The sequence below is a fragment of the Lissotriton helveticus genome, chromosome 3_1 (genome assembly GCF_964261635.1).
Source record: "Lissotriton helveticus chromosome 3_1, aLisHel1.1, whole genome shotgun sequence".
Taxonomy (NCBI): Eukaryota; Metazoa; Chordata; class Amphibia; order Caudata; family Salamandridae; genus Lissotriton; species Lissotriton helveticus.
In genome coordinates, this window is record NC_136061.1 from 1087571115 (window position 1) to 1087595918 (window position 24804).

General features: G+C 45.9%; 1 protein-coding gene across 1 annotated transcript in view; it reads right to left on the minus strand.

The window, feature by feature from the left end:
• Positions 1 to 12433: 12433 nt before the first annotated feature.
• The window catches only part of GCA (grancalcin), a 149249-nt gene continuing 136878 nt past the window's right edge, over positions 12434 to 24804 (minus strand). The window contains exons 7-8 of the mRNA XM_078681651.1: positions 24277 to 24335; positions 12434 to 13644 (exon numbers count right to left, since the gene is read on the minus strand). Of these exons, the coding sequence (XP_078537777.1) occupies positions 13618 to 13644; positions 24277 to 24335 (86 nt within the window). The 3' untranslated portion in view covers positions 12434 to 13617. The remainder of the gene's footprint in view (positions 13645 to 24276; positions 24336 to 24804) is intronic.

A 24804-nucleotide genomic window follows, 5' to 3' on the forward strand; every position in this document is an offset into this window, starting at 1 on the left:
CCGACTTGCAAAGCGTTGGCATTTCCTGTTGGTAGCAGTCGCGAAAAGATCCATCTGCGGCTGGCCCCACCTCCGGAAGATGAAATCGACAGTTGGTTCCCACTCGTGATTGTCTGACGACGCCCGGCTGAGTGAGTCCGCCAGAACATTGGCCACACCCGGCATATGGATGGCTGTGAGATGAATTTGATGTTGAATCGCCCAATGCCATATGTCTTGTGCCAGTTGTGAAAGTAGGAGAGACCTCGTGCCGCCCTGCTTGTTGAGGTAGTGCATGCTGGTGGTGTTGTCTGTCCTCACCAGCAGAGTGTGGTCTGCACTAACCTCTGGAAGGACTTTAGGGCCAAGAAAATCGCCAAGAGTTCCAGGCGATTGATATGCCAAGTACGTTGGGTCGCCGTCCACTTTCCTTTTACAGACATGCCGTCGAGATGCACTCCCCATCCCTCGAGAGACGCGTTTGTTGTAAGCGTCAGAGTCGGAGGTTCGTCTTGGAATGAACGGCCCGCAGATATGTTTGGAGGGTGAGCCCACCACTCCAGCGCTTTCTGGATGCGAGGTGTTAGAAGGACTTTGTCCTCGAATTACCCTGACACCTGTTTCCACTGTTTGTCTAATTCCTCCTGTAGAGCCCTTATGTGCAATCTGCAATTGGGGATAAGTTGGATGCAGGAGGAAGCCATGCCAAGGAATGATTTGAACATTCGGACAGAAACGTACAGTTTTGACTGTAGGAATTGCACCATCTTTACCATGCGGTCCTGTCTTTATTGGGAAACAAACACTTTCCCCCGCCGAGAATCTAGCGAGGCTCCGAGAAAATCTCGCCTTTGCGACGGATGAAAGTGTGACTTCTGGCAATTGATTGAAAGCCCCAAGGTTTGGAAAAGATAGACGCAGACCTGAGTGTGCTGCTCAGTCAGGTGAAAAGTCTTGGCCTTGATGAGGCCGTCGTCCAATTATGGATAAAATTGGACGCCTTGCAGACGCAGGAAGGCAGCTACAGGGGCCAAGATCTTGGTAAAGACCCTCGGCGCTGATCGTAGACCGAATGGTAGGACTTTGAATTGGAAGTGCAGCTGTCTGATTGAAGCGTAGATACTTCCTGTGTCTGGGGTGAATTGGCACATGGAAATATGCGTCTTGGAGGTCGATCGTTGAAAAGAATTCCCCTGGATTGAGATAATTCAGAATTTGAAGCAGTGTTAACATCTGAAAAGTTTTCGAAATGATAAATTTGTTCAGGGCCCGTAAATCCAAAATTGGACACCATTCTCCCGACTTTTTCTTGACTAAGAAGAATCGGGAATAAAACCCCTAGCCGCGTTGACCTTGCGGCACTACCTCGATGGCTCCTTTTTTGATCATCAATTTTACCTGGGCCAAAAGTTCTTTGAGATGGGGAGAGGGTAGTGGGAGGGAATTTTGTAAACTCCAGGGTATGTCCTTTGGAGATAACGCCCAGGACCCATCGGTCGGAGGCGATTTCGGACCATTTGCAAAAGTACTTTGAGATGCGACCCCCAAGATTTACAGTCGGCAGAAGAAAGGAACTCAGACTGTCACTGCTTTTTATTGTTTGAGCCACCTCTATATGTTGTTTTTCGTAGGTATGGTCTGGTGGTGGACCGACGATTCTGGGATTGGTAGGAACCCCTCTGCCGGTTATCGCTGTAGGTGTTGTACGAACGATATTGACCTGATCCTCAAAAAGTAGAGGAACCTCCGCCTCTACCTCGTGCCCCACGAAAGGGCAGTTTCTTGTACTGGAGGGTAGCTAAGGACTTTGCAGTGTCGGTGTCCTTTTTTATCGCCTCAAGGGCATCATCTAAATGTTTGCCAAACAACGAATCCCCGTCGTACGGCAAGTCCAGGACTTTTGCCTGTACCTCTGGACGGAAGGTGGTAGACTTCAACCAGCCTTGACGCCTCAAGACTGCAGCCCCAGCCAATTGACGAAAACCCGTGGAGGAAATGTCGAGCGCGCAATCAATAATTTCGGATGAAATTCTCTCCCTCCTGAATAATGGCCTGCGCTTCTGCACGGATGACATCGGGTATTTGAGGAATCAGTGCGGCAATTTCGGACCACATCTGGCGGTCGTAATGGCCCAAAATAGCCAAGGTATTAGCCGCCCTCACAGTAGTAGCCGCCATGGTTGTAGATTTTTTGCCTATAGAGTCCAACTTGCGGCCTTCCTGATCAGGCGGAGACGTGAGTGGTTTAGCAGGATTGCGGGATCTTTTCTGTGCTGCCCGAGTTATAACCAAATCTGCTTTCGGTTGTGACACCAAACAGGCCGGGGAAGACGCCCGAGCCTTATATTTCTTGTCCAATCTGGGCAAAACTGCAGGTACCGAATTTGGATGTTCCATTAATTTAAGGCCCTCCTGCCAAATATAGTCAATGATTGGTATTGTGTGGGATTGCCTTCGTGATAGGTCCTTAAAATCATACAAGAAGCATTCACTTTCATCTTGTTTTTCGATAGTGAGATGAAAACGCTTTGCAGCACGGACCATCAAATTATGGAAATTTGCAATATCCACTGGAGGCGATGCTAGAGGTGAGGTGGGCGGAGTGGAAGGTGTTTGAGCCCTGTAATTGTCCCACTCATCCATATCGACGTCATTGTCATCGTCATCAGTGTTGCGAGGATCGGGATCCTCGTTGTCGGTGTCAGGACGAGTACCGCCCCGGTGGCGCTGGTGGAACAGGTGCAGGTGCTTGAGGAAGTTGAGGTTGAGGCTGTGGAGGAAGTTGTGGTGCTGGAGAGGCAGGTGTAGATGGAGGGAACCTGCGGTTATAGTCATCTAGCATGTGCTGCAGGTTCATGACCAAAGATAATGGTATTTGCGTAACCGGCTCCAAAGTAACTGGTTCGGATTCCTCAACAGGAAATAATTTGTTCCCATCTTCGATGTTATCCACTTCGTCACCCTCATCACTATACTCCTGGCACTTAATGTGCAAATAAGATGGACTAGATGCCTGTCCGAATAGTTGCTCCACCTCTGAATCGTTTCCGGATTCTTCCTCACCAGACAAACAATTGGTCTGGAAGATGAGTTCCACTTCTCACTGGACTCATTTGAATGAGAGGCACTGTCCTCAAAGAAGAAGCAGTAACCACTGTAAAAGTGGCAGCTGTGGCCAAAGGTTGATGAGACGTCAACGAGCCCGTTGACGTAAATGCGGCAGTCTTAGAATCAACCTGAGCCGTCTGTGTCGTCACCATAGATGTAATCAACACTGAAATTGAAGGCTTTTTCTTGGTCGACGAAGATTTCTTTTCCGTCGACGGAGCTGTCGACGAGATTGGAGCCTTACTCGTCGACGATGATGTTGACGTCGACGGGATGACAGCCGTCTACGAAGTCGTCGACAATGATATGATGGTCGTCGACGGAGGCGCCGTCGACGAGACAGCCGTCGACGATAATGGGCCCGTTGACAAGCTGCTTTTAGATGATTACTTGATCTTAGTCGACGGGGTTCGCGTCGACGAGGGAAGCGTCGACGATGACTTCTTTGTCGACGGTTTTGATTTGACACTCGTCGACGAGATCTTCATAATAGAAGTAATGGGTCTCACCTCCTGTGCTATCGTCGACGAGGTGATCGTCGTCGACGTAGCACTGGTTGACATAGTACATAGAGGCTACAGTCACTGACTTAGTCGTCGCTGAAGACGTCGACGGACGCGTCAACGAGCCCGTCGACGAGCCAATGCCAGATTTAAAAGTGGAAGGCAAGGCTTTGGGCACAGACGTCAGAGAACCAGGTCCCGTAGACGTGCCCTGAAGCGAATCCTGTGGGGAGACAACCCTGGAGGACTCCAACAGTCTACTTTTCTTCAGAAAAGGAGATGGAACCTCCGTCTCAGACCCACGCTTCTGAGAGGATTTTGAAACACCAGATGACAAACTTTCTACCTCAGAAACCACAGACTCTGAAGTCTTCAACTTCTGTAGCCACAGAAGGAGACGGGCCTCTCTATCCCTTAGAGTCTTGGGAGGAAAAACGCGACAGTACTTAGTTTTTCACCTCGTGGTCTGGGTAGAGACAGTAAATGCATTTACTGTGTGGATCCTCATGGAAAAGGCGCAGTTTACCACAAGAAGGGCAGGCTTTAAATAAAGATTTCCTATTTGAAGACATTTTCTGAAGAAAAAACAGCTAGAGTTGAAGGAAAAAAAAACTGAGCAGAGCTCAGGGAGACTCCCTTCACAAGACGTGCGGTAGAAAATCTGAGGACTTGGGTTTCTGAGGAGAAGGTTCTAGAGAAGGCTACAGCCTGATTGGCTGGAATGTGAACCAACACATAATGACACTAATATGCTACTAAAGTGATTTCTCCCTTAGGCTTTTCAAGGGGCCTATTATGTTCTATGGTACTTTTAAAATGTACATTTCTATTACATTATATTTATGTATATTTTTATTTATGATATTTTTCATGTATACATGCATATGTTACTGCTATTTTATGTACCGTGGGACTCCCATTTCGAGGACGGGGAATATTCAAGCATGTGAATCTATGAAAGACACCCCTAATACTGGAGAAACCACATATACTGTCATGCATAGCACAGGCTTAATTGATGCCAAGAGGAAATAATAACTGATGCTTAGCCTGAACACACGTTAATGGTAGTGGGTAGTAATTTCTTTGAATTACTAAGCATCCTTCCACATGGATAGCTATTATTATATAGTTCATGTATAGCACATAGCTACCCTCCAGGGTATTAAAGTGCTTTGAGAACAGGTAACAGTTAAGAAAGCTAAAAGAGCCAGGTCTTTGCAGAAGACAGAGAAGCAGAGCCTCTTTGGGATTCAGGGAGGGAGTTCCATAGTCAAGGAGCGCTTGACTCTAGGGACTGAAAATAGAAGACTGCTACTTGAGGGTAGGGACGAGAGGTAACGAATAGTTTTCTTACCTGTCGGTGTAGTGAAGATCTTTCTGGATTCACTATGCTGTGCATTATTCCGCGGTCTTGTGGTTGGGTCCGGATTCGTAGTCTTTTCTTTGGTTTTTTTCTTAGCCCAGGTGGGCGTCGGCGTCACACCCCCTTGGGTGTATTTCCGGTGACGTCGGCATGCTTCCTGCGGAAGCTCCCACTCTTGGGCGCCATCTTCGGGTTCTTTTTTTCCGTGTTTCTTTCGTTTCCGAAGTAATGGCAATGTTCTATTTAGTTGGTATTTACCGCTTTGTACTTTTAAAGTCCTTTCTTTAGTTAACCACCTCTTCTCTCTGCAGCCTCATCTTTCTGGCGGAGGTGGGTGGGTTCGCTAGTGAATCCAGAAAGATCTTCAAGCTGCAAAACTACACCGACAGGTAAGAAAACTATTCGTTTTGCAGCGTGAATCTTTCTGGATTCACTATGCTGTGCATAGATTTTGTAGCGGTTTCTCATCTCTGTGGCGGCTGGGTGGAAGATGAGCGTTGGGTGTTGAATATGTGCCGTAGCACCTTCTGTCCAACTTGAGCTTCCTTGTTTATTTGTATGTCCACACAGTAGTGCTTCGTGAACGTGTGCACCGAAGCCCATGTTGCCGCCAGGCATATGTCCTCTATGGGTGTGTTAGCCAGGAAGGCTATTGTAGCGCCCTTCTTCCTGGTGGAGTGGGCACGTGTCCCCTCTGCCAGTTCTTGTCCTGCACGGTTGTGGCAGAGTTGAATCGTCTGTGCGATCCATCGTGCAATGGTCTTTTTGGTTACTGCTTTCCCCATGAAGCGGTTTGCGAATGACACAAAAACTGTTTTGTTTTCCTGTGTCCCTTTGTCCTTTCAATGTAGTGCATGACTGCCCTTCTGGCGTCCAGGGTGTGCAGAGCTCGCTCTGCGCTAGTTGTTGGTTTTTGGAAAAAACTCGGTATCTGTATAGACTGGTTCATGTGAAATTTGGATACCACCTTCGGCATGAAGTGTGGGTCAGTCCTCATCACAACTCTATCATTGTGTATTTGTATGTAGGGTTCTTGTAGCGTCAGCGCTTGAAGCTCGCTTACTCTGCGTAAGGACGTTATTGCAACCAGGAAGGCTGTTTTCATAGTTAGCATCTTTAGGGAGACCTTGTGAAGTGGTTCAAAGGGCTCTTTCACGAGTTCCGTTAGGACGGTTTTCAAGTTCCATGCAGGTGGCGGCACCCGCTTTGGTGGTGCGATCCTTTTCGCTCCTTCTAGGAATCTCTTCACCACCTGTGATGTGAAGAAGCTCCTGCACGTTTCTCCCCTTGTGTAGGCGACTATCGCTGCCAAGTGAACTCTTAAAGAGGATGAGCTAAGGTTCTTCTCCAGCAAGTGCGTCAGGTACCTTAGCACTGTGGAGTCCCTCTTCATTTTATTGTGGAGTCTTTCCTGTCTGCACCATATTGTGAATCTTTTCCATTTCACAACGTAGCACTTTCGAGTGCTGGGCCTTCGTGCCTCCCGAAGTACCCTCAGGGTGCTTTCTGGTAGTCTCAAATGTGCGAACTCTATGTCCTCAGGAGCCACGCTACTAGGCTCATGCTCTCTGGCTCTGGATGTAGTACCTCTCCGTTCTGCATGGAGTGTAGGTCTTTCCTCCTGCTGAATCTGTGGGGTGCACACTGTGTCATCTCCATGATCTGCGAGTACCATGTCTGCCTCGCCCACTGCGGTGCGACCAGTGTCATGTTGCTCGCTCTGCACTTGCTCAGCACTCTGTGAATCAGTGGTATCGGGGGAAAGGCGTAAGCAAATGTCCTTGACCAATCTATCCATAGGGCATTCCCCAGTGACCCCTCCTCGGGCTGCCTGGATGCGAAGTTTTGGCATTTTGCATTCTGGCGTGTGGCAAACAGGTCCACCGATGGTGTCCCCCACCTGTCGAACAGGTACCTTATCTCCTGAGCATTGAGCTCCCACTCGTGGGATGCCGATGTCTGCCTGCTGAGCCAATCGGCTTGTATGTTGTCCTTCCCTGGTAGGTGTATGGCTAGCAGGTCTATCTTGAGAGGGATGGCCCATCTCCATATCTCCTGCGCCAGCGTTGAAAGCGGTGCCGACTGTGTGCCCCCCTGCTTGTTGATGTAGAACATCGCAGTGGTGTTGTCTGTTTGTATCAATACCTTGTGTTTGTACAGTCTTGTTTGAAAGGCTTTCAGTGCAAGGAAGATGGTCTTCAGTTCTAGGTAATTGATGTGCTTTGCCGCATCTGTTGTCGTCCACAGTCCCCTCACCTTGAGCTCCTCCATGTGAGCGCCCCATCCCTTCAGGGATGCGTCTGTGGTGATGGTCACTGTTGGCGTTGGGGGCGTTAGAGGCTTTCCCTTTGTTATGTTCTCCATGGTCCACCATGCCATCTCCTTCTGCACTGCGTGCGTTACAACCACTAGAACCTCCCAACCGCCTGTAGCTTGTGACCATTGTTCCTGTAGCCATTCTTGAATGGGTCTCATGTGGAGTCATACATTTGGTACCAGGTGGATGCATGATGCCATCATGCCCATGATCTTGCTCGCAGTCCTCACTGTCCGAGCTTGTCCCTTCCGGTAGAGACGAGTTTCCTTCACCTGCGCCCTCGCCCTCTTCTCGCTGGGGAACACCTTGCCCTGTAAGGTGTTGATCTGTGCCCCCAGGAAGATCTTCACTTGTTCCGGCTCCATTGATGATTTTTTCCAATGGATGGAGAACCCCAGGCTTATGAGCGTGCTCGTCACGGTCTGTGCGTGCTGCTTGCATTTCTGGTATGAGTTTGCTTTCACCAGCCAGTCGTCCAGGTAAGGGTATACGTGTATTCCTTGCCTTCGTAGGTGTGCTGCGACTGCTGCGAGGCACTTTGTGAAAACTCTTGGTGCTGATTTTAGTCCGAAGGCCAGTGTCGTGAACTGGTAGTGGCTTTCTCCAATGGTGAACCTGAACATGTGTTTGTGCTTTCTGTTCATTGGGATGTGCAGGTAGGCGTCTTTGAGGTCTATTGTGACCATGAAGTCCCCGGTCTGCAATTGTGGGAGCACCTCTTGCAGGGAGGTCATTTAGAATTTTTGCGTTCTTATGAATTTGTTCAGGAACCGTAAGTCCAGAATGGGTCTCATTGTCTCATCTACCTTTGGTACCAGGAAGTACGTGGAGTATATTCCTGTGTTTCTTTCCTTGTAGGGGACCCGTTCTATGGCCTGCTTCCGCAGGAGTTCCTTTGCCTCCTCCTAAAGACACTGCAGCTGCTTGCTTGCTAGTGTTTTTCTTTTTGGTTTTCTGCTTGTTGGCCTCCCCTCCAACTCTATGCAGTATCCGAATTGGATAATGTTGAGGATCCATTTGTCTGATGTGATTTCTCTCCACTCTCGGGAGGTAAAATCTTAATCTTCCTCCCACTGGTGTCATGTGGTCGTAGGTGTCTAGTTTGTCTTGACCCATCTGTACGTGCTGCCCCCTGGGATCTTTTTTGTGGGCGGGCACACAGAGTTTTTTTAAGTCACTTAGAGGCGGGCTGCTGCCCCCCTCTTCTATTTTGTCCCCGTCCATTTCTCCCTCGAAAGGACTGGCCTCTTTGTTGGTACTGCCAAGACTGCTTCTGCTGACCATGCTGAGCCTGCGAGTCTGCCAGGTGCGTTTGCTGGAAAGCCTGGTGTGATGTACCTGGCTGGTTTCCGCCTCTCCCGCCGGGCCTCCGTGACGGGGTGCTCCTCTTGTTTCCTCTGAACTGCAATGCTCCCATGGATCTTGCTGTTTCGTTATCTTTTTTCAGTTGACTGAGCGTTTCATCAACTGTTGTTCCGAAAAGCGTGTTGCAGTTGAACGGTGTGTTCAGGATGCTGTGTTGCACCTCCGGTTTGAAACCTGAGATCCTGAGCCAGGCGTGCCTCCTTTCCGTGACACCCATCATCATGAGCCTGCTGGCTGTGTCTGCCCCATCCAGGGCCGTCTTAAGGCAAGAATTTGCCGCGTTTTTTCCCTCTTCAACCAGCTTTTCGGCCTTCTGCCTGGCATCCTGGGGCAGGTCCTTCACCAACTGCCCCAGCCCCTCCATGATCTGGTACATGTGCCTGTTTATCAGGGCGTTGGAATTAGCCATGCGCCAGTGGGTCGGGGCATTCCGTTCGATCCTTCTGCCCACCAGATCCATCCTTTTGCTCTCCTTATCCGGTGGCGGGCCCGAGGTAGTGGGTACGTTAGCCCTCCTCCTTGCTGTGGCCATGATAATGGAGTCTGCGGAGACCGTGCCCTGAATGTAGGCCGGGTCCTTTGTGGAATGTTTGTACTTCTCAGTTCTGGGAGTTACTGCCTTGCATGTTGCGGGCTCCCTGAATGCTTCCTTCCCCTGAGCCAAGACGCTTTCGAGCATTGGAAGGAATTGGCTCCTCGTTTGTGTTGGGAGCAATGTTTCTAGAGTTGTAGGCCCCGATGTCGTCCGGCGGCGAGGGCCTCGAAGGGTAAGTGTCGACCACCTCCTCCGGGCTGTCGGTGTCGACATCTATGTAATCTACCTCCTGTAGGTCAGAGGGTGCCGACTCTGTGTCCGTCCTGCTTTCCTCTTCCTCCCCATAGTTTTAACTATCGTAGGGATTCTCGTACTCCTCCTGGTCGTCGATCACCTCGACGTCCTGGTCTTGTTCCTCGGCGATCTCATCTTCCTCCTCGACCGTCTCCACCACCGGTGGCTTGGTCTTGTGAGGGATCGTGAAGGCTTTCATCTTTGCGTCGAAATCTTTCTTCCGCTGCATGATGTTCTCCATTTCTGCCTCGAGGTGCCTTCTCTTCTTCTCCATCTAGGCCACATGTTCCGCGTCGGATGGGTCGGCCGTTCTTTTCGGTGGATGGCTCGTCGCCGTGGCTTTCGGTGTCGAAGTTTGACGTCGACCCGGATTTTGGGTCTCTGTTCGTCGTCAGTTTTGGGTCTTTCTCCCTCGGCGTCGATCGATCCTTTTCGGGGACGATTTTCGACGTTTTCTGCTGATCAGCAGCTCTCGGCGCCGGGGACTCCTTCTCGGAGGATCCGCTGGGCCTGGGAGTAGTCGCAGACGCCGCCTTTTTTGGCGTCGGCGCTTTCGGGGTCTTGCCCTCGATTTTTCTAGACTCAGTCTCTCGGGTTCTTGGGGGCCGAAGAGTCTCCTACCTTGTCAGAAGTCTTCGTGTAATCGGTCTCTACGACCGTGTAGCTGTCGTCTTTGGCGGCAGCGTGGTCTTCTTCCTCGGAGGACACCCCCAGCTCGTAGAGTGACGGAGTCGGGGCCTTCCCCTGCAGGGTGGCGTGTGCTACCCTCTGCCTCTCTCTCAAACGAAGGGTCTTCGGGGCGAAGACGGCACAAGCGTTGCAGTCTCCGCTTTCGTGGTTCACCGGTAGGCAAAGGTTGCATACCGGGTGCTGGTCCTTCTGCGCGTACTTGTGGTGGCAGTTACGGCAGAACTTGAACGGCGTGTTGTCCATCGAGCGTCCAGGGCCTCTCTGGTCACGTGTTCGTCAACGGTCGTCGAGGATCTCGATGAAAAACGCCTTCTCCTTGCTGACTTTGTCGATGAAGTCCCCTGGAGTCTTCAGATGACTTCTCGTCTTTTCTTTCTCCTTTCTCCAAAAATGTCTGGAGCCCAAACGGGAACGATCCAGACCCGACCGCGGGAAAAAAGAATCTGAAGATGGCGCCCAAGAGTGGGAGCTTCCGCAGGAAGCATGCTGACGTCACCGGAAATGCACCCAAGGGGGTGTGACGCCGACGCCCACCTGGGCTAAGAAAAAAAAAAAAAAAGAAAAGACTACGAATCCGGACCCAACCACAAGACCGCGGAATAATGCACAGCATAGTGAAAACTGCTTACCCTTCAGTAAAAATGCTTGGTAGCACAGGTAGGTAAAAGTTCATACTCTGCTATGACCATGGTCTTCAAAACAGAAGCTTGACTCACCTTGTTCCTCCTCCAGCTCAGCTTCATGTGTGTCTGCTGTCCTCTTAATCAGGGTGTTGTACACGGATGTCTTATGGTGGCGAGGGTCTGGAGGAGTACAAGTTAATTCCTCTTGAGTGTTTCCAGATAATTCAGTTTTCCTACAGTGTCACTCTTAATCTCTCATGTGTTCACATTGAGTCTCCTATACGTAGAAGAGTTAGTCTTTCGCATAGGTTCTCAAGTGCAGGGTTGTTCTTGCTCCACTGTCCCTCACCTGTCTTTTCACCATTGGCTTTGCTGGCAATCTTAAATTTCTTCAGGGAGTTGTCAAACTCCTTTCTTTGCATCAACCACCAATTTGACCTCAAGTGGGCATTTGCTCTTTTTGATATCAATCGCTTCTCCCCCATCAACTGTTGTTCCTTCTAAGGATCCCCTTTCAGGGTCAAAATGCACTTTGAAACTTGTTCCCAGCAGCATCTTGGTGTTTTGATCCATTTTCCCATTCCACTCTATTTTCCCCCTGGGTTGTTTTGGTATTGGGTTTGCCTTATTGGACTCATGGTTCTCAGACTCTTACTAGCTTTGCTCTGCAGCTCCTCCTACTTCTTTCGCTTTGCCTCCTAGGTCGCTTTCTCCTGCATCACTTCCAAGTAGAAATAAGCCTCCTCAACATTGAAGCCCTTATGCTGTGCACCCTCTGATTCTCCATGCAGATTTTCTTCGCTAGCTAGCTCCAGTGGTCTAAAGTCCTGTTTGATATGTCACTGTGCCACGGAGTAGTAAACCCACCTCTGTTTTTCCCTCACCTTTACAGTCCTCAGGAAGAAATCTTCCCTCTGATGTGTGGTCTTTGGGTAGACAGATGTTACACATACTAGGCTTGTATCTCTGGACAAGTTTGTGGTGGCAGCTTGGGCAAAACCTAAAAAGGTTTTTCCATGTCTAAGGCCCAATGCGAATTCCCAGGCATGCCTTCCCCAACCCACTTGATCGATGCTCGCACTATAAGGTATGTTATCTTCAGAGTTCTTTGGCGCTTTCGATGTCCTTCCAACAGTCATTGTCTGTTACAAGGTATAACCTCCTTCCTCCACAGTGTTTTTCTGGTTCTCTTCTGTGGAGCATGGTTTCCTTTATCAGGACCCAATGGCACAAAAGAAGAATTTGAACATGGTGGATTTTGGAGGCACACATCCAACTTCATTGTCACCAAAAAGTCGATGCCAAAGAGAGCAAACAAGACCATTTCAGATCCAACCACTAGATGTAATAATTTTCAGCTTGTGAAGTCTGAAAAGATTCACACTGCAGAGGTCAAAAAGGTGTCAAGATACAACTGACCCCCTCTCTGAAGATTTAAAGTGCATAAAAATATATGGTTTCTTTCACAATACATACAAAGCAATGGTGACAATTTAAATACATTTTAGTACTTCTAATTTTTCATTTAAATTAAAGATAAAACTAGACTCAGGGAGTGAGCATGATCAATTTAAAATTGATGTGCAGGGAAGTGTTTTCCTTAACATACCACAGTATTGTAATGTTTAAGGAGGATTAGGACATAAACAAATCTGAGATAGAAGGGATTTATTAGTTTCACAGAACATCTAAGAAATGTGTTTAATATAACATAACTGAAAGGCAAATAAGGCAAATAGTAAATAAATCCCCTCTTTATACAGAGTGCAAGCCCTAATTTTGATCTATCATACTTGGAAATCCCATAGTAAACAAAATAGGAAAATCCATTAATTACCAATAATATATTACCAATTCCTTGTAATAAAAAAAATGTCACTGGAAAGGTTCATCTGATTCAACATGGCACATTTATACACCACTATATTTGAATGCACACATACAGATAAAAGGCATGACGTTCAAATCTTTTGTTGTAAGGAAGTGGGAAATTTCTAAAATAGTCAAATGCAATTGCTGAGAAACTATAAATACCACATAAAGACAAGGATTTTATAAATCAAATAATTAAAGGGTATACACCATGGCCCGACTAGAAGAATATTAAATCTGCTGGGATGTATCTTTTACCCCCTGAAATGGACGAACTACAATGATTATTAGGATTAGGTGAAAGGAAGATGTGAGTAAATGGATTGCACTCTTTAATATGGTCTCAAGTTTAGGTATACAAACCTGTGTATATGAACATTTCAGGTAGAAGTTGAACAGATAATCTGAATATTAAATACATGAATAAACAGTCAAAAAATATGAAATGTGAAATTAATAAAGATAAAATACCCTTCCCCCAAACAGAAGATTTCTTGGAACATTTACCAAATGATTCAGGGTAATCCATCATTATAGGCCACAAAAGGCTATTTTTCACAATTGGAGTTCATTCTTTTAGTAAGAAGCAAATATGCATACCACTATCAACACAGCATGTCAGATACCCATAGTGTTTTGTTTATAGGCAAATGACCACTATAACTAACATTTGTGTTGTTAGATTTTGTTAGACCTGTGAAAATATTAGAAGATGCACTCTAATTTGGCATTTTAGAATATAAAAATGGCTATTAGTTCAGAAAACAGTAAAAAGCAAAACTAAAAATAATTTATTGCTCTGAACTGTGCACAAAAATCAAAACATTTATACAAATGGATGTCCCTTTGCAGGCATAACATGGAAAGGTCTACAACAATTTAATTCACAGAAGATTGTTCCTTCTCCGCAGAAGATTTCACAGACGCCTTTCCCCAACTTTCAAATTTTGTGGGCGTTTGGTGTCTCAGATTGCCATTGTGCACTGCAAAAACTAAAAACAAAAACAAAGATGTGTTTTACATGACTATCATAAAGTAAGCATAAACAATATCGGGGGAGATTTTTTTAACAGTACAATGTGAATAATTGAAAACAAGGGTAGTTTCAGAAGTTGATCATAGTGGAAAAACATCAAACTGCTTTTGAATGGATACTAGCTGATCAGAATAGAACTGCATTATTTTAATACTTAAGGATGTAGTCATTGAATTAATCAAAGGCATTACTTACTGTAAGAAGGTCCGGTTGTGAGCTATTAAAGGATAAGCACAGTACTTTTGGATGAATATGACTGGGTTTATTTAATAATAATTAAAAAGAAATTAATGCTTTTAATGTGCCCTTTATCAACTGCAACCAATAAAAACGGTGTCAAACCGATTAGGTTATTATAGAAACCCCAAAGACCGAGCCATAGTAGCATGGCAATGGACAGAAGCGAGTATTTTCATTACAGCGTTCCAGGTCTAGAACGATTTCTCCATAAAATACTATTGCAGTAACCGAATGGGAATGTGCACAAATATAGAAGTCTCAAAATCCTCTTAGACTAATTTATTAAAAAGGAGCAACTATCATGTATGCAGTGTCTACAAAAGAAATGCTAGTACAGGCGTGGACGCCAGCAAGAATGATGTGTGAGTGGATCGGAAGGAACCTGCATTTACTGAAGGGTAAATTACCTTCAATTAGCAGATGGTGTCCCTAATGGGACATGGAACACTTTGGGTTTCCTAGTGCCACCGGTCACATCCAATCCATTTAAGACAACTTTCCAGACCACAAAAGTAGCAAGGTGGTCTGCAATGATCTATCCAATTTTGCTAGCTGTCCATCCAGTATCAGTCTATTACCACATTCTGAAAAATTACCATGGGTCTCTCAAAACACACAACCCGTTACTTTGGCTTCCAACTGCTCAGCCTTCAATCAGTCAGAACAACATTGTTACTTGTAGGAGTAGTATTTTTAACTTACAGATTTTTTAGATTCACAGGCTTTGATTTATTTGTGATCTCTAGTTGGGCCTAGAATCTATCTTGTAGTCTTTTTTTGATTGCTGTGAGCTTTGTCATTTGGTGGTTAGCCCTTACCTCAGTGACACAGGACATACATCCTGTAAGCCCCTGTATGTGCTAGCCATATTGAGAAGCTTTTTTCCCCTTCTTTGCAACTTCCTTTGGATTCCTTTTCGGAGTATGCGTTTTCTGTGGTTTCCCCCCCCGATGGTGCCTCATTTCCAGGTGGATGGCCAATTCACATGTAAATCCAGAAATTTTTCATGCCCGACTGGTAAATAACCATTATGTTTCGCAGCGTCCATGCTTTCTGGATTCACATGCTGTGCATTAATTTAGTAGCGCGGTTCCCTTCTACAGGAAGGTTGCGTTGAAATTAGTGCATTTGGTAAAGTGTTTTAAAACCTACTGTTCCACCTGCACCTCTCACATGGCTTGAAAGTTCACACAAGTGTTTTGTGAAAGTATCCCGGAAGAAAACGCCTCGCTGCTGTTTAGAAGAGGAAGGATCTCTGCTTGCCCCGGAAGTGCCCTGCTTCCAGTGAGGACAACATGGATTGAATGAACCGGGTAAACTGAGGGAAACTGCCACACACTTCCCCACCTGCAGGATCGCCGCGAGGACTACGTGTCCCAGCAGCCCTGTGCCTGGGACACCTGAGGCACATTAGCGCTGCAGGCTCTTAACCTCTCGTCGAAAGGAAACCAACGTGGGTCACTGCAGCTTTGTATTCTATGCAGCCCTGCTTCCAGTGAGGACAACATGGATTGAATGAACCGGGCAAACTGAGGGAAACTGCCACACTCTTCCCCCGCCTGCCGGATCGCCGCGAGGACTACGTGTCCCAGCAGCCCTGCGCCTGGGACACCTGAGGCACATTTGGCCACTCCCCTTGTTTGTATATGACGGACCCTCATATCCGCCTCGCCGACGCGCGCAGGGCGAAGCCCGGGCCAAGGGCGGGCCCGTTGGAGACCGGTGGGGGCCGGGCCCCCCCCTCTAACACCTGTGGATCAAAGGTTAGTCATCAACCGCTTTATTCCTACAAACGAACAATAATCTTCAAAGATCATATTTAAATAAGTTACAATGTCTTGCCATGAAGGGAAGGGAAGGAAAATAGCCACTGGCGGGCATGTGGCTGGGACTTTGGACCAGTTCATTCCAAGGGCAACCTCGGTGTTAGCCCATGAAAACTATAACTGAGTGCCCTGTGTCACAGGAACTAGAATTTGCAAAACGTTCCTCCTTGGGGCCCTTGATCCTGGCACGGACCCCGGAGAGAGCAAATCGCAGGGCCATTGCTCCCGGAGTTACACCTCCAAGTAATAACTCTCTGCCACAAGTGGAGGCACATAGTCTGCCCGACAAGGAAAGTAGAACCATTCCTAGGAACGCATCGTCTTCCATGATTGGAAAAAAAGTAACTGCTGATGTGCCAACAGGGGTGAGTGGAACCGGCCCAGACTCCGGGGGCAATCCCGAAGAGGAAGCGGGAAGGGGGCCAAATGAGGGGGGAAAAAAGTCCAAACTCCCTAAATTGAACAACAAGGGAGGTTTATCAGATGCTAATCCCCCAAGCCCAGGTTTATTACACCCGGAAATCCCCCCCGCCGTTCATTCCCCAATGGCCTATACCAATGTTATATCACCACAATCGGATGATGGTCTCCTGTCAAAGATTGGTGGCTTCATTTCTTTGTCTTTACAGCCTCTTCTTGCTAGACTTACTTCGATCGAGGAAAGGCTGGCAAAATTTGAAAATTCAATAATGTCCAACCTCGATGGTATTCAGAAGTTCATTCAAACCGATGAACAGGCTACGAAGATATCAACTGATGGATGTATGGTCGCGGGTGGCAGAACAGTGACCATAGATGTAAATGCCCTAGATGGATTAGTTACTTACCTGTAATCCTAGTTCTCTTCCAGGGATATCCTCATCAAAGTCATAAGCATTAGAATATTCCCGCCCATGCGCGGGACCCCGGAAACAATATATTATATGTGCCCCACATATATACTAATATATATATATATATATATATATATATATATATATATATATATATATATATATATATATATATATATTCACTGAAAAAACCATAGGTTATAGACCATATATAGTTAGGAATTAGCATTTAAAAAACCTTATTTTACTCACACAAAACCATTGAAATTCCATATATAGTTAGTTGCACTAACTATATATCGCGCACCCGCAATCCACTGCTGATGATGTCACATATTACATCATTCATGACATGGTCAGTGACATCACTGATGACATCACTGATGACATCTCAAATGACATCACTGATGACATCACTTATGACATCTCATTTGACATCAATGACCACATCACTGATGATATCATTCATGTGACAATACAATGCATCTCCTCATATTTTAATATAACCTCTGTTTCACCCAGTGTTAAACACAGAGTATAATTTTTGAAACCATTGACACACCAATACTAGTTACTACATATGTACTCACTGATTCCTACGTCTACACACACATTCACTCATTCACCCATACAATCATTCATACATACAATCACTCATCTTTACAACACTATCATATGCACTCATACACCTATACAGACACTCACACTCTGCCACTCATCCATGGAGTTACTCACACACCTAGTCAGTCCTGTAAAGAATCAATCACACTTCCATTTTCTTGTCTATACAGTTAAACATAGAGCACCTTATATTTTCAAACATATACTAACACATACTTACCTTGTTATACAATCATTGATATAAGTACACATTGATCTGCACAGAGTCACACACCTCCCAGCCAGCCCCACACACACTCAGTCTCCCATACAAATACTTGGACAATCAATCAATAACCCATATAGTTACTCATATAGCTATTGATCAACACATGCAACAGTTTACAGAACAATAGACATAATGATGCACAAATTAAGACAGTTTAGTCACTAACCCATGCACTCAGTGAGACATTTAATCACTCACTCATACAGTCAGTCATGCACCTACTAAATCCTTCATCCAGACACTTCTACATCCACTCATTCTTCAATATGTAAGACATATTTTAACTTTACAGAAACATACAGTCACTGGATGTTGTCATCAGTGTTGTCATCAGTGATGTCATTTGAGATGTCATCAGTGATGTCATCAGTGATGTCACTGACCATGTCATGAATGATGTAATATGTGACATCATCAGCAGTGGATTGCGGGTGCGCGATATATAGTTAGTGCAACTAACTATATATGGAATTTCAATGGTTTTGTGTGAGTAAAATAAGGTTTTTTAAATGCTAATTCCTAACTATATATGGTCTATAACCTATGGTTTTTTCAGTGAATTTTCAAGGTTTTGTAAATGCTAATTCCTAACTATATATGGTCTATAACCTATGGTTTTTTCAGTGAATTTCATAGGTTTTTTAATAGCAAATCTTTATAAAAATAATACATTTTAAATCTAATTTTATATTTTATAATTTTTTTATTTTTTTTTTAATATTATTTTTAGTGCGCTCCCGGGGCGCGGACAGGTGAACGCACGGGTAAGCGCAATCTTGCGGCGCGCCCCGGGGCGCGTACTAATGCGCGTCCCGGAAGCGCTATTGCCGAGAACGAAAACAACATCGTGACGTATCGCGTAGCCGCCACGCCTTGCGTCATAAGACACGTATCGCGTAGCCGCGAGATGCGTCTTAAGACGCACCGCGTAAGCGCACCCGGAAGCGCATACGATCGCGCAACGTAAGCGCCCCGATGAGCTTACGATACACGCCCGGGGCGCGCCCCGGGGCGCGTAGCGTAAGCGCGTCAAACCATGTGACTTTAAAATAACACTTTTCATTGGTTCAGAACATTTTATTTTCCAAATTGTGTGAAACCCACCCATTTCTCTCACTATTGCTTTGTACTTGGAGAGAGCAAGAGCTGTTGTGTCTACTCTATCTCCTACTTTTCTGATCTCCAGCAATGGCTGCAAGAGAGTCATCCAGCAGTGATTCAGAGGGATTTTTAGATGAGGACCCTCCTCAGCAAAAGAAAAAAACCCATTTCATCTGGAAATTTTACGAAATCCCAGAATGACAGAAAAAAGTCAACGCTCCCAAAGTAACATGCAAAATATGTGGGAGTAGTTTATCCAGAGGCAATCCTCTGAAAAAATATAGTTTTGGGAATGCTAATTTGATCCGGCATGTGAAAAGAAGACACCCTAACAACTTTGCCAGGGAGAGTGTCAGAGAGCTGGCACGGAGTGTACCCACAGATGGCGGCAGCACCTCCACTGGTGGAGCAACACCTTCGGGACCACCCCGTGGAAGAATGATCCCTAACATTCAGCCGGTGTTTGCGGGCATCAAATTTGTGCACAGAGTGTGACGAACTGCTCTGCTATGGGGAGCAGAGTGTTGAACTGATTGCCCTAAAGAAACAGCAACACCGCTGCTCTTCCAGTCCCTAAATTTTCAATTTTTTTTGCTCCTGTTGAGCAGTTTTGGAATCCTTGTTTTTGTTTTTCCCTTGAAAAAAATCCAAAAAAATATATAAAATTGTTTTAAAAAGTCTAAAAAAATATAAAACAACAAAAACAAAAAAAAATATATAAAACAACAAAATGAAAAAAAAAAAGTTCTTTTCAGAACTACCTCCAATTTTTAAAAAGAAGCTTTATTTTTTTAAAAGTCTGTCATTTTTAATCTCCATGGTACGCTCCCCCGTACGCTCCCCGGTGCGCGTACCGGGCGCTCACCCCCGCGAAAAACGAATTTTAAAAAAAAAAAAATGTTCACCCGCGGGAGCCTTTTATGGCCCCCACATGAAACCTAGGGGGTCAGGGGGTGTGTACCCTGCCCCCTCTTGCTCATTTCCCCCTTTGATTTTTGCCACCTCTTGTGTCTCAATCCTACCGAGACACAAGATGGCGGCCGCTGCGGACTGTTTCGAATGTTTACAGACACCCGAGAACCAATCAGCTTGCCGTGCGCAAGTCGCGTGGCGCGCCTGGAGCGCTCCCCGGTACGCGTACCGGGGAGCGCTCCAGGCGCGGCTCTAGATATATATCTTTTTTTGAACGTTAATTTCTCAAAATCCACTGTAGCACATATATTGAGACCTACAAAAGGCACATCGGGCTACCAGTCCCTACAATTTTGCCAAGTTTCGTGCAAATCCATTCAGCCGTTCGGGCTAAAAGTGAGGCCAACCGCCCTATGGAAATTAACATGGGAAAAACGCGTTTTGGGACCCCCCTTTTTTCTCGGCCCCCCCTTGACGAACCCCCCCAAAATTTTCAAGGGCTGCTCAGAAACAAAATGTGCCATTTTCCTGAAAATTTCAGCCAATTCCGTCCACAAACGCCAAAGTTATTAGACATAGAATTTTCAAAAATCCCATAGAGAAAAAATCCTAACTATATATACCTACTGGCGACCGCCAGTAGGTAATATATATATATATATATATATGCAATTGCAGCCAAATAAACAGTAGAGCTGAATTATGCTGTAAAGAATTTCCACCATACATGAACTTCTGCATTAGAAACATGAGAAACACCAAAGATTGTTTAGAAACTGTTTTAATGCTTAGAAAGCAGTAGAAATTCTTATAACTCACTGAAAGCATAGAAAGCTCCCAGGCTGCATTGCAAACACAGTCTAAAAAGACTGAAAAGCTAACCTGTAGCTGCAACAAAAAAACTGACACCGTGCCTTTAAGGCACCCATGACCCCCAGCTTCCCATCATGCCTCAGGGGTGACAGTTAGGTCAGTTGTTCTTTTCGGAGACTGAAAACCCAAGGAACAAATAGGTTAACAATATCTCCTCATTAACGAATGTCCTTTGCCCGGGGAGGCGGGAGGGTTGCTTATGACTTTGATGAGGATACCCCTGGAAGAGAACTGGGATTACAGGTAAGTAACTAATCCTTCTCTTCCAGGGGATCCTCATCAATAGTCATAAGCATTAGAATAGAATAGCGAGCCTCACCTCATCCCTGCGGGCAAAGGAATAACAATACAGTAAAGTTATCAACAAGCCTGAGCAGGCCATAGGCTACCCAAATAAATTCCTCAAGGAGGCTTGCCCTACTTGAGTATCAGCCCTGGGATCAGATTCTAGACAGTAATGCCTCGTAAATGTATGAACCGATTTACAGGTAGCAGCCTTACATATCTCTGACATAGGAATGTCATGTAAGAAAGCTACTGTAGCTGCCTTCCCTCTAGTGGAATGTGCTTTGGGCGACACCAATAAAGGCTTGCCTGCAAGCTGATAGGCCAATTTAATGCAAGAGACAATCCACCTGGAGATGGATCTCTTGGCCGCTGGAAAGCCCGTTCTCATTGAACCATAGTTCACAAACAGCTGATCCGTCTTCCTGATACCCTTGGTCTTTCCCAAATAGAACTTGAGCACTCTTAAGATCTAAGGAGTGCAGCGACCGCTCAGCCGGGGTCGTAGGATTTGGAAAGAACGAAGGGAGGGAAATGAAAATCAGAAACCACCTTAGGCAAGGAGAATGGATGAGCTCTCAGGACTACTCTATTGTGATGGAAAACAGTATATGGTTCCTTAGTCCAGAGCGCTTTTAACTCACTTACTCTGCGCGCTGACGTAATCGCCACTAAAAAAGCCGCTCTCCTAGAGAGATGTTGCAAAGAGGCCTTGTGGATGGGTTCGAAAGGAGGTGACATTAACCTGGATAGAACCAGGTTCAATTCCCAAGGAGGAGAAGGATTGCGCACAGGGGGATAGACTTTCTTCAACCCCTGGAGGAAAACCTTGACCACCGGAACCTGAAAGAAAGAAATCTGGCTAGGTGATTTCCTGAAGCCTACTATGGCTGACAGATGCACTCTAATGGAAGCATATTTCAAACCCGAAGTTGCCAAGGAAAGGAGGTATGGAAGAATTACTTCCTCCTGCCCTTTAGTAGGATCTAGGCGGCGATCCCTACACCATATGTAAAACCTTTTCCACCTGAACGCATACGACGCTCTCGTGGAAGGCCTCTTAGCCGCTTTTAAAATGTGCATACATTCGGGAGGCAGGTTCAGATGCCCATATTGAAGGACCTCAGGAGCCATGCTGTCAGGTTCAGTGATGGGAGGTTGGGATGAAGTATCCTCCCGTTCATCTTGCGCAACAGGTCCAGCCTGCAAGGAAGCCGTCTGTGTGGACGCACAGACCGATGCAGAAGGTCCAGGTACCACCACTGCCGTGGCCAATCCGGAGCTATCAAAATCATCTCCATGTCCGACCTGAGGAGCTTGGACACCACCTTCGGAATCAGAGCCAGGGGAGGAAACGGGTAAGCAAATGTTCCTGACCAATCCATCAGGAGAGCATTCCCCTGCGTCCCTGGCCGGTGGAATCTGGACGCAAAGGCGTGGCATTTTGCGTTTGTCGTCTGCAAACAAGTCTATTGTTGGACGACCCCAACAACGAAAATGTTCTTCTACCACTTCGTCGTTTAGCACAGAGTCTGGCTGATCTTCGAAGTGCCTGCTGAGTGCGTCTGCCTTGGTGTTTAATTCGCCTGGAAGGTGTACTGCCACTACTGATAGGCCCCGAGCCAGAAGCCAGTGCCAGATCGCCTAAGCCTCCAGGAAGAGAGGGCGAGATCGTGTGCCCCCTTGCTTGTTCAGATAGAACATGGTGGCGGTATGGTCTGTCTGAACTAGGACTGAGTCGGTGTTTATAGCTGGAAGAAAAGCCTTAAGAGCTAGATGAACTGCCCGAAGCTCCAGCATGTTGATGTGGTAGGTTTGGTGCTGAGTTGACCACCGACCTTGAATTTGAAGGCACCCCATGTGTGCCCCCCCCCCCCCAGCCCTCCAGAGAAGCGTCCGTGACCACGGACATTGTTGGAAGAGGTTGATGAAACGGTACTCCCAGCAACACATTCTGCAGGCGAGCCCACTTGCGTGGGAATGAACACCGTAATATGAGAGAGCAGTGTGTGAACTGCACCATCAGGATTCAAGCAAGCCGGGCCGAAGACGGCTGTAATGCCAGAAACCGGTCCCCGGAAGCTTGTTTCCTTTCCAGTGAAGAATTGGCTTGGTAGTTTGGTCTGCCCTGTTCCCATGATGCACTGGGCCAGGGACAGACTAATTTGCATATAGCCAGGTTCTGAACTGGGGTGGTGCAGTGAGCTAAAAAACGGTGATGGATCAAGCCCTGATCTGTTGACTGGGTAGGAGTGTTCTGATTAACTCAGATACTCTGTCCATCACCACCCCCTTTTTGAAATTAGTTTGGCCACCATGAGTGTGGAAGGGTATGCTCAGACATGAGTCCCTTACTCACTGCACCATCAGGATTCAAGCAAGCCGGGCCGAAGACGGCTGTAATGCCAGAAACCGGTCCCCGGAAGCTTGTTTCCTTTCCAGTGAAGAATTGGCTTGGTAGTTTGGTCTGCCCTGTTCCCATGATGCACTGGGTCAGGGACAGACTAATTTGCATATAGCCAGGTTCTGAACTGGGGTGGTGCAGTGAGCTAAAAAACGGTGATGGATCAAGCCCTGATCTGTTGACTGGGTAGGAGTGTTCTGATTAACTCAGATACTCTGTCCATCACCACCCCCTTTTTGAAATTAGTTTGGCCACCATGAGTGTGGAAGGGTATGCTCAGACATGAGTCCCTTGCTCACTGCACCATCAGGATTCAAGCAAGCCGGGCCGAAGACGGCTGTAATGCCAGAAACCGGTCCCCGGAAGCTTGTTTCCTTTCCAGTGAAGAATTGGCTTGGTAGTTTGGTCTGCCCCGTTCCCATGATGCACTGGGCCAGGGACAGACTAATTTGCATATAGCCAGGTTCTGAACTGGGGTGGTGCAGTGAGCTAAAAAACGGTGATGGATCAAGCCCTGATCTGTTGACTGGGTAGGAGTGTTCTGATTAACTCAGATACTCTGTCCATCACCACCCCCTTTTTGAAATTAGTGTGAACTATGCAGCAGGTTAAAGTCGCTGCAGAAATGTAGCAAAAATTCAAAATTTGACAAATGTTTTGTGGTAATTTAGTTCATCTTTGTTAATTGCATAAAAAAATCTGTAAAATTCACTCAAAAAGAATGATAACGTAACATTCACATACACTGAAGAATACTGTATAGGTCACAGTAAAAATCATTAAATTAAATGTGGTTCTCCAAGATCACTCACTAACCAAGGTATTGAAAATAAAAAGACAAAACAAGTTCATCAATAATTTGAGAAAAAAAACTTTTGTATGGCCATTTTGAATGTAAGATCTCAAAACTGTTTTTGACCTCATACATGGTGTTTTGTTAAAAACAATTTCTGTTAACTTTTGTAGTGAGGGTAGGCAAAGGGAGATAAACTATTTTCTCCTTCATTCTGTAGAAGGTTTATCCAGGGTTGGGCCAAAGTCACAGCCCAAACCATCTCCTGCTGACCAGTTAGGCATAAATAATGCTACGCTGCTTTTGTCATCTTGAAATTAACTCAAAACATTGACCAATGTGTAAGACTTTCTTTGAATCCTACACATGTAACGGATCTGCTAAACTGTGGACACATTAACATTCCACCAAGTTCTGTATGGGTTTACTTACATCATCATATGCAAAATTAACAAATCCTTGCTGCATGTTATCTCTTCGTCGCAAGACATCTTTGGGAACAAAAGAAAAATAAAGTCATTTTTGATATACAACACCAATACATAAATACTATACCTTCTGAAAGAAAATTAATCTGTAGTATTAGCTTGATGGGGAGGGGTGTTCTATTCACTATCTACAGCTAAATGTACCAAATATGTGGCAATAAACCGGGATCCTCAAGGCCCAGTAAGGCTAGTTGAGGGTGCCCAAGTTCATTTCAATGTTACACAAAGTAAATCTGCAATATTTATGCACTTCCAACTGCTATGCAATATCTGAAAATAAATGTGGCCCAATAATACGCATTTAACACATACTCAAAACATGTATTACTGCACTGCAAGGTCAAATTCAATATTAACAAAGTACTGTGAAACAAATTCGGAAACATGCTGCTTAGACTTCAAAGTAATTTTAGCTTACTGATAGGATTTATAGGATTCCAAGCTGGTTTTGGCTATGAAGACTTTTTTTTAA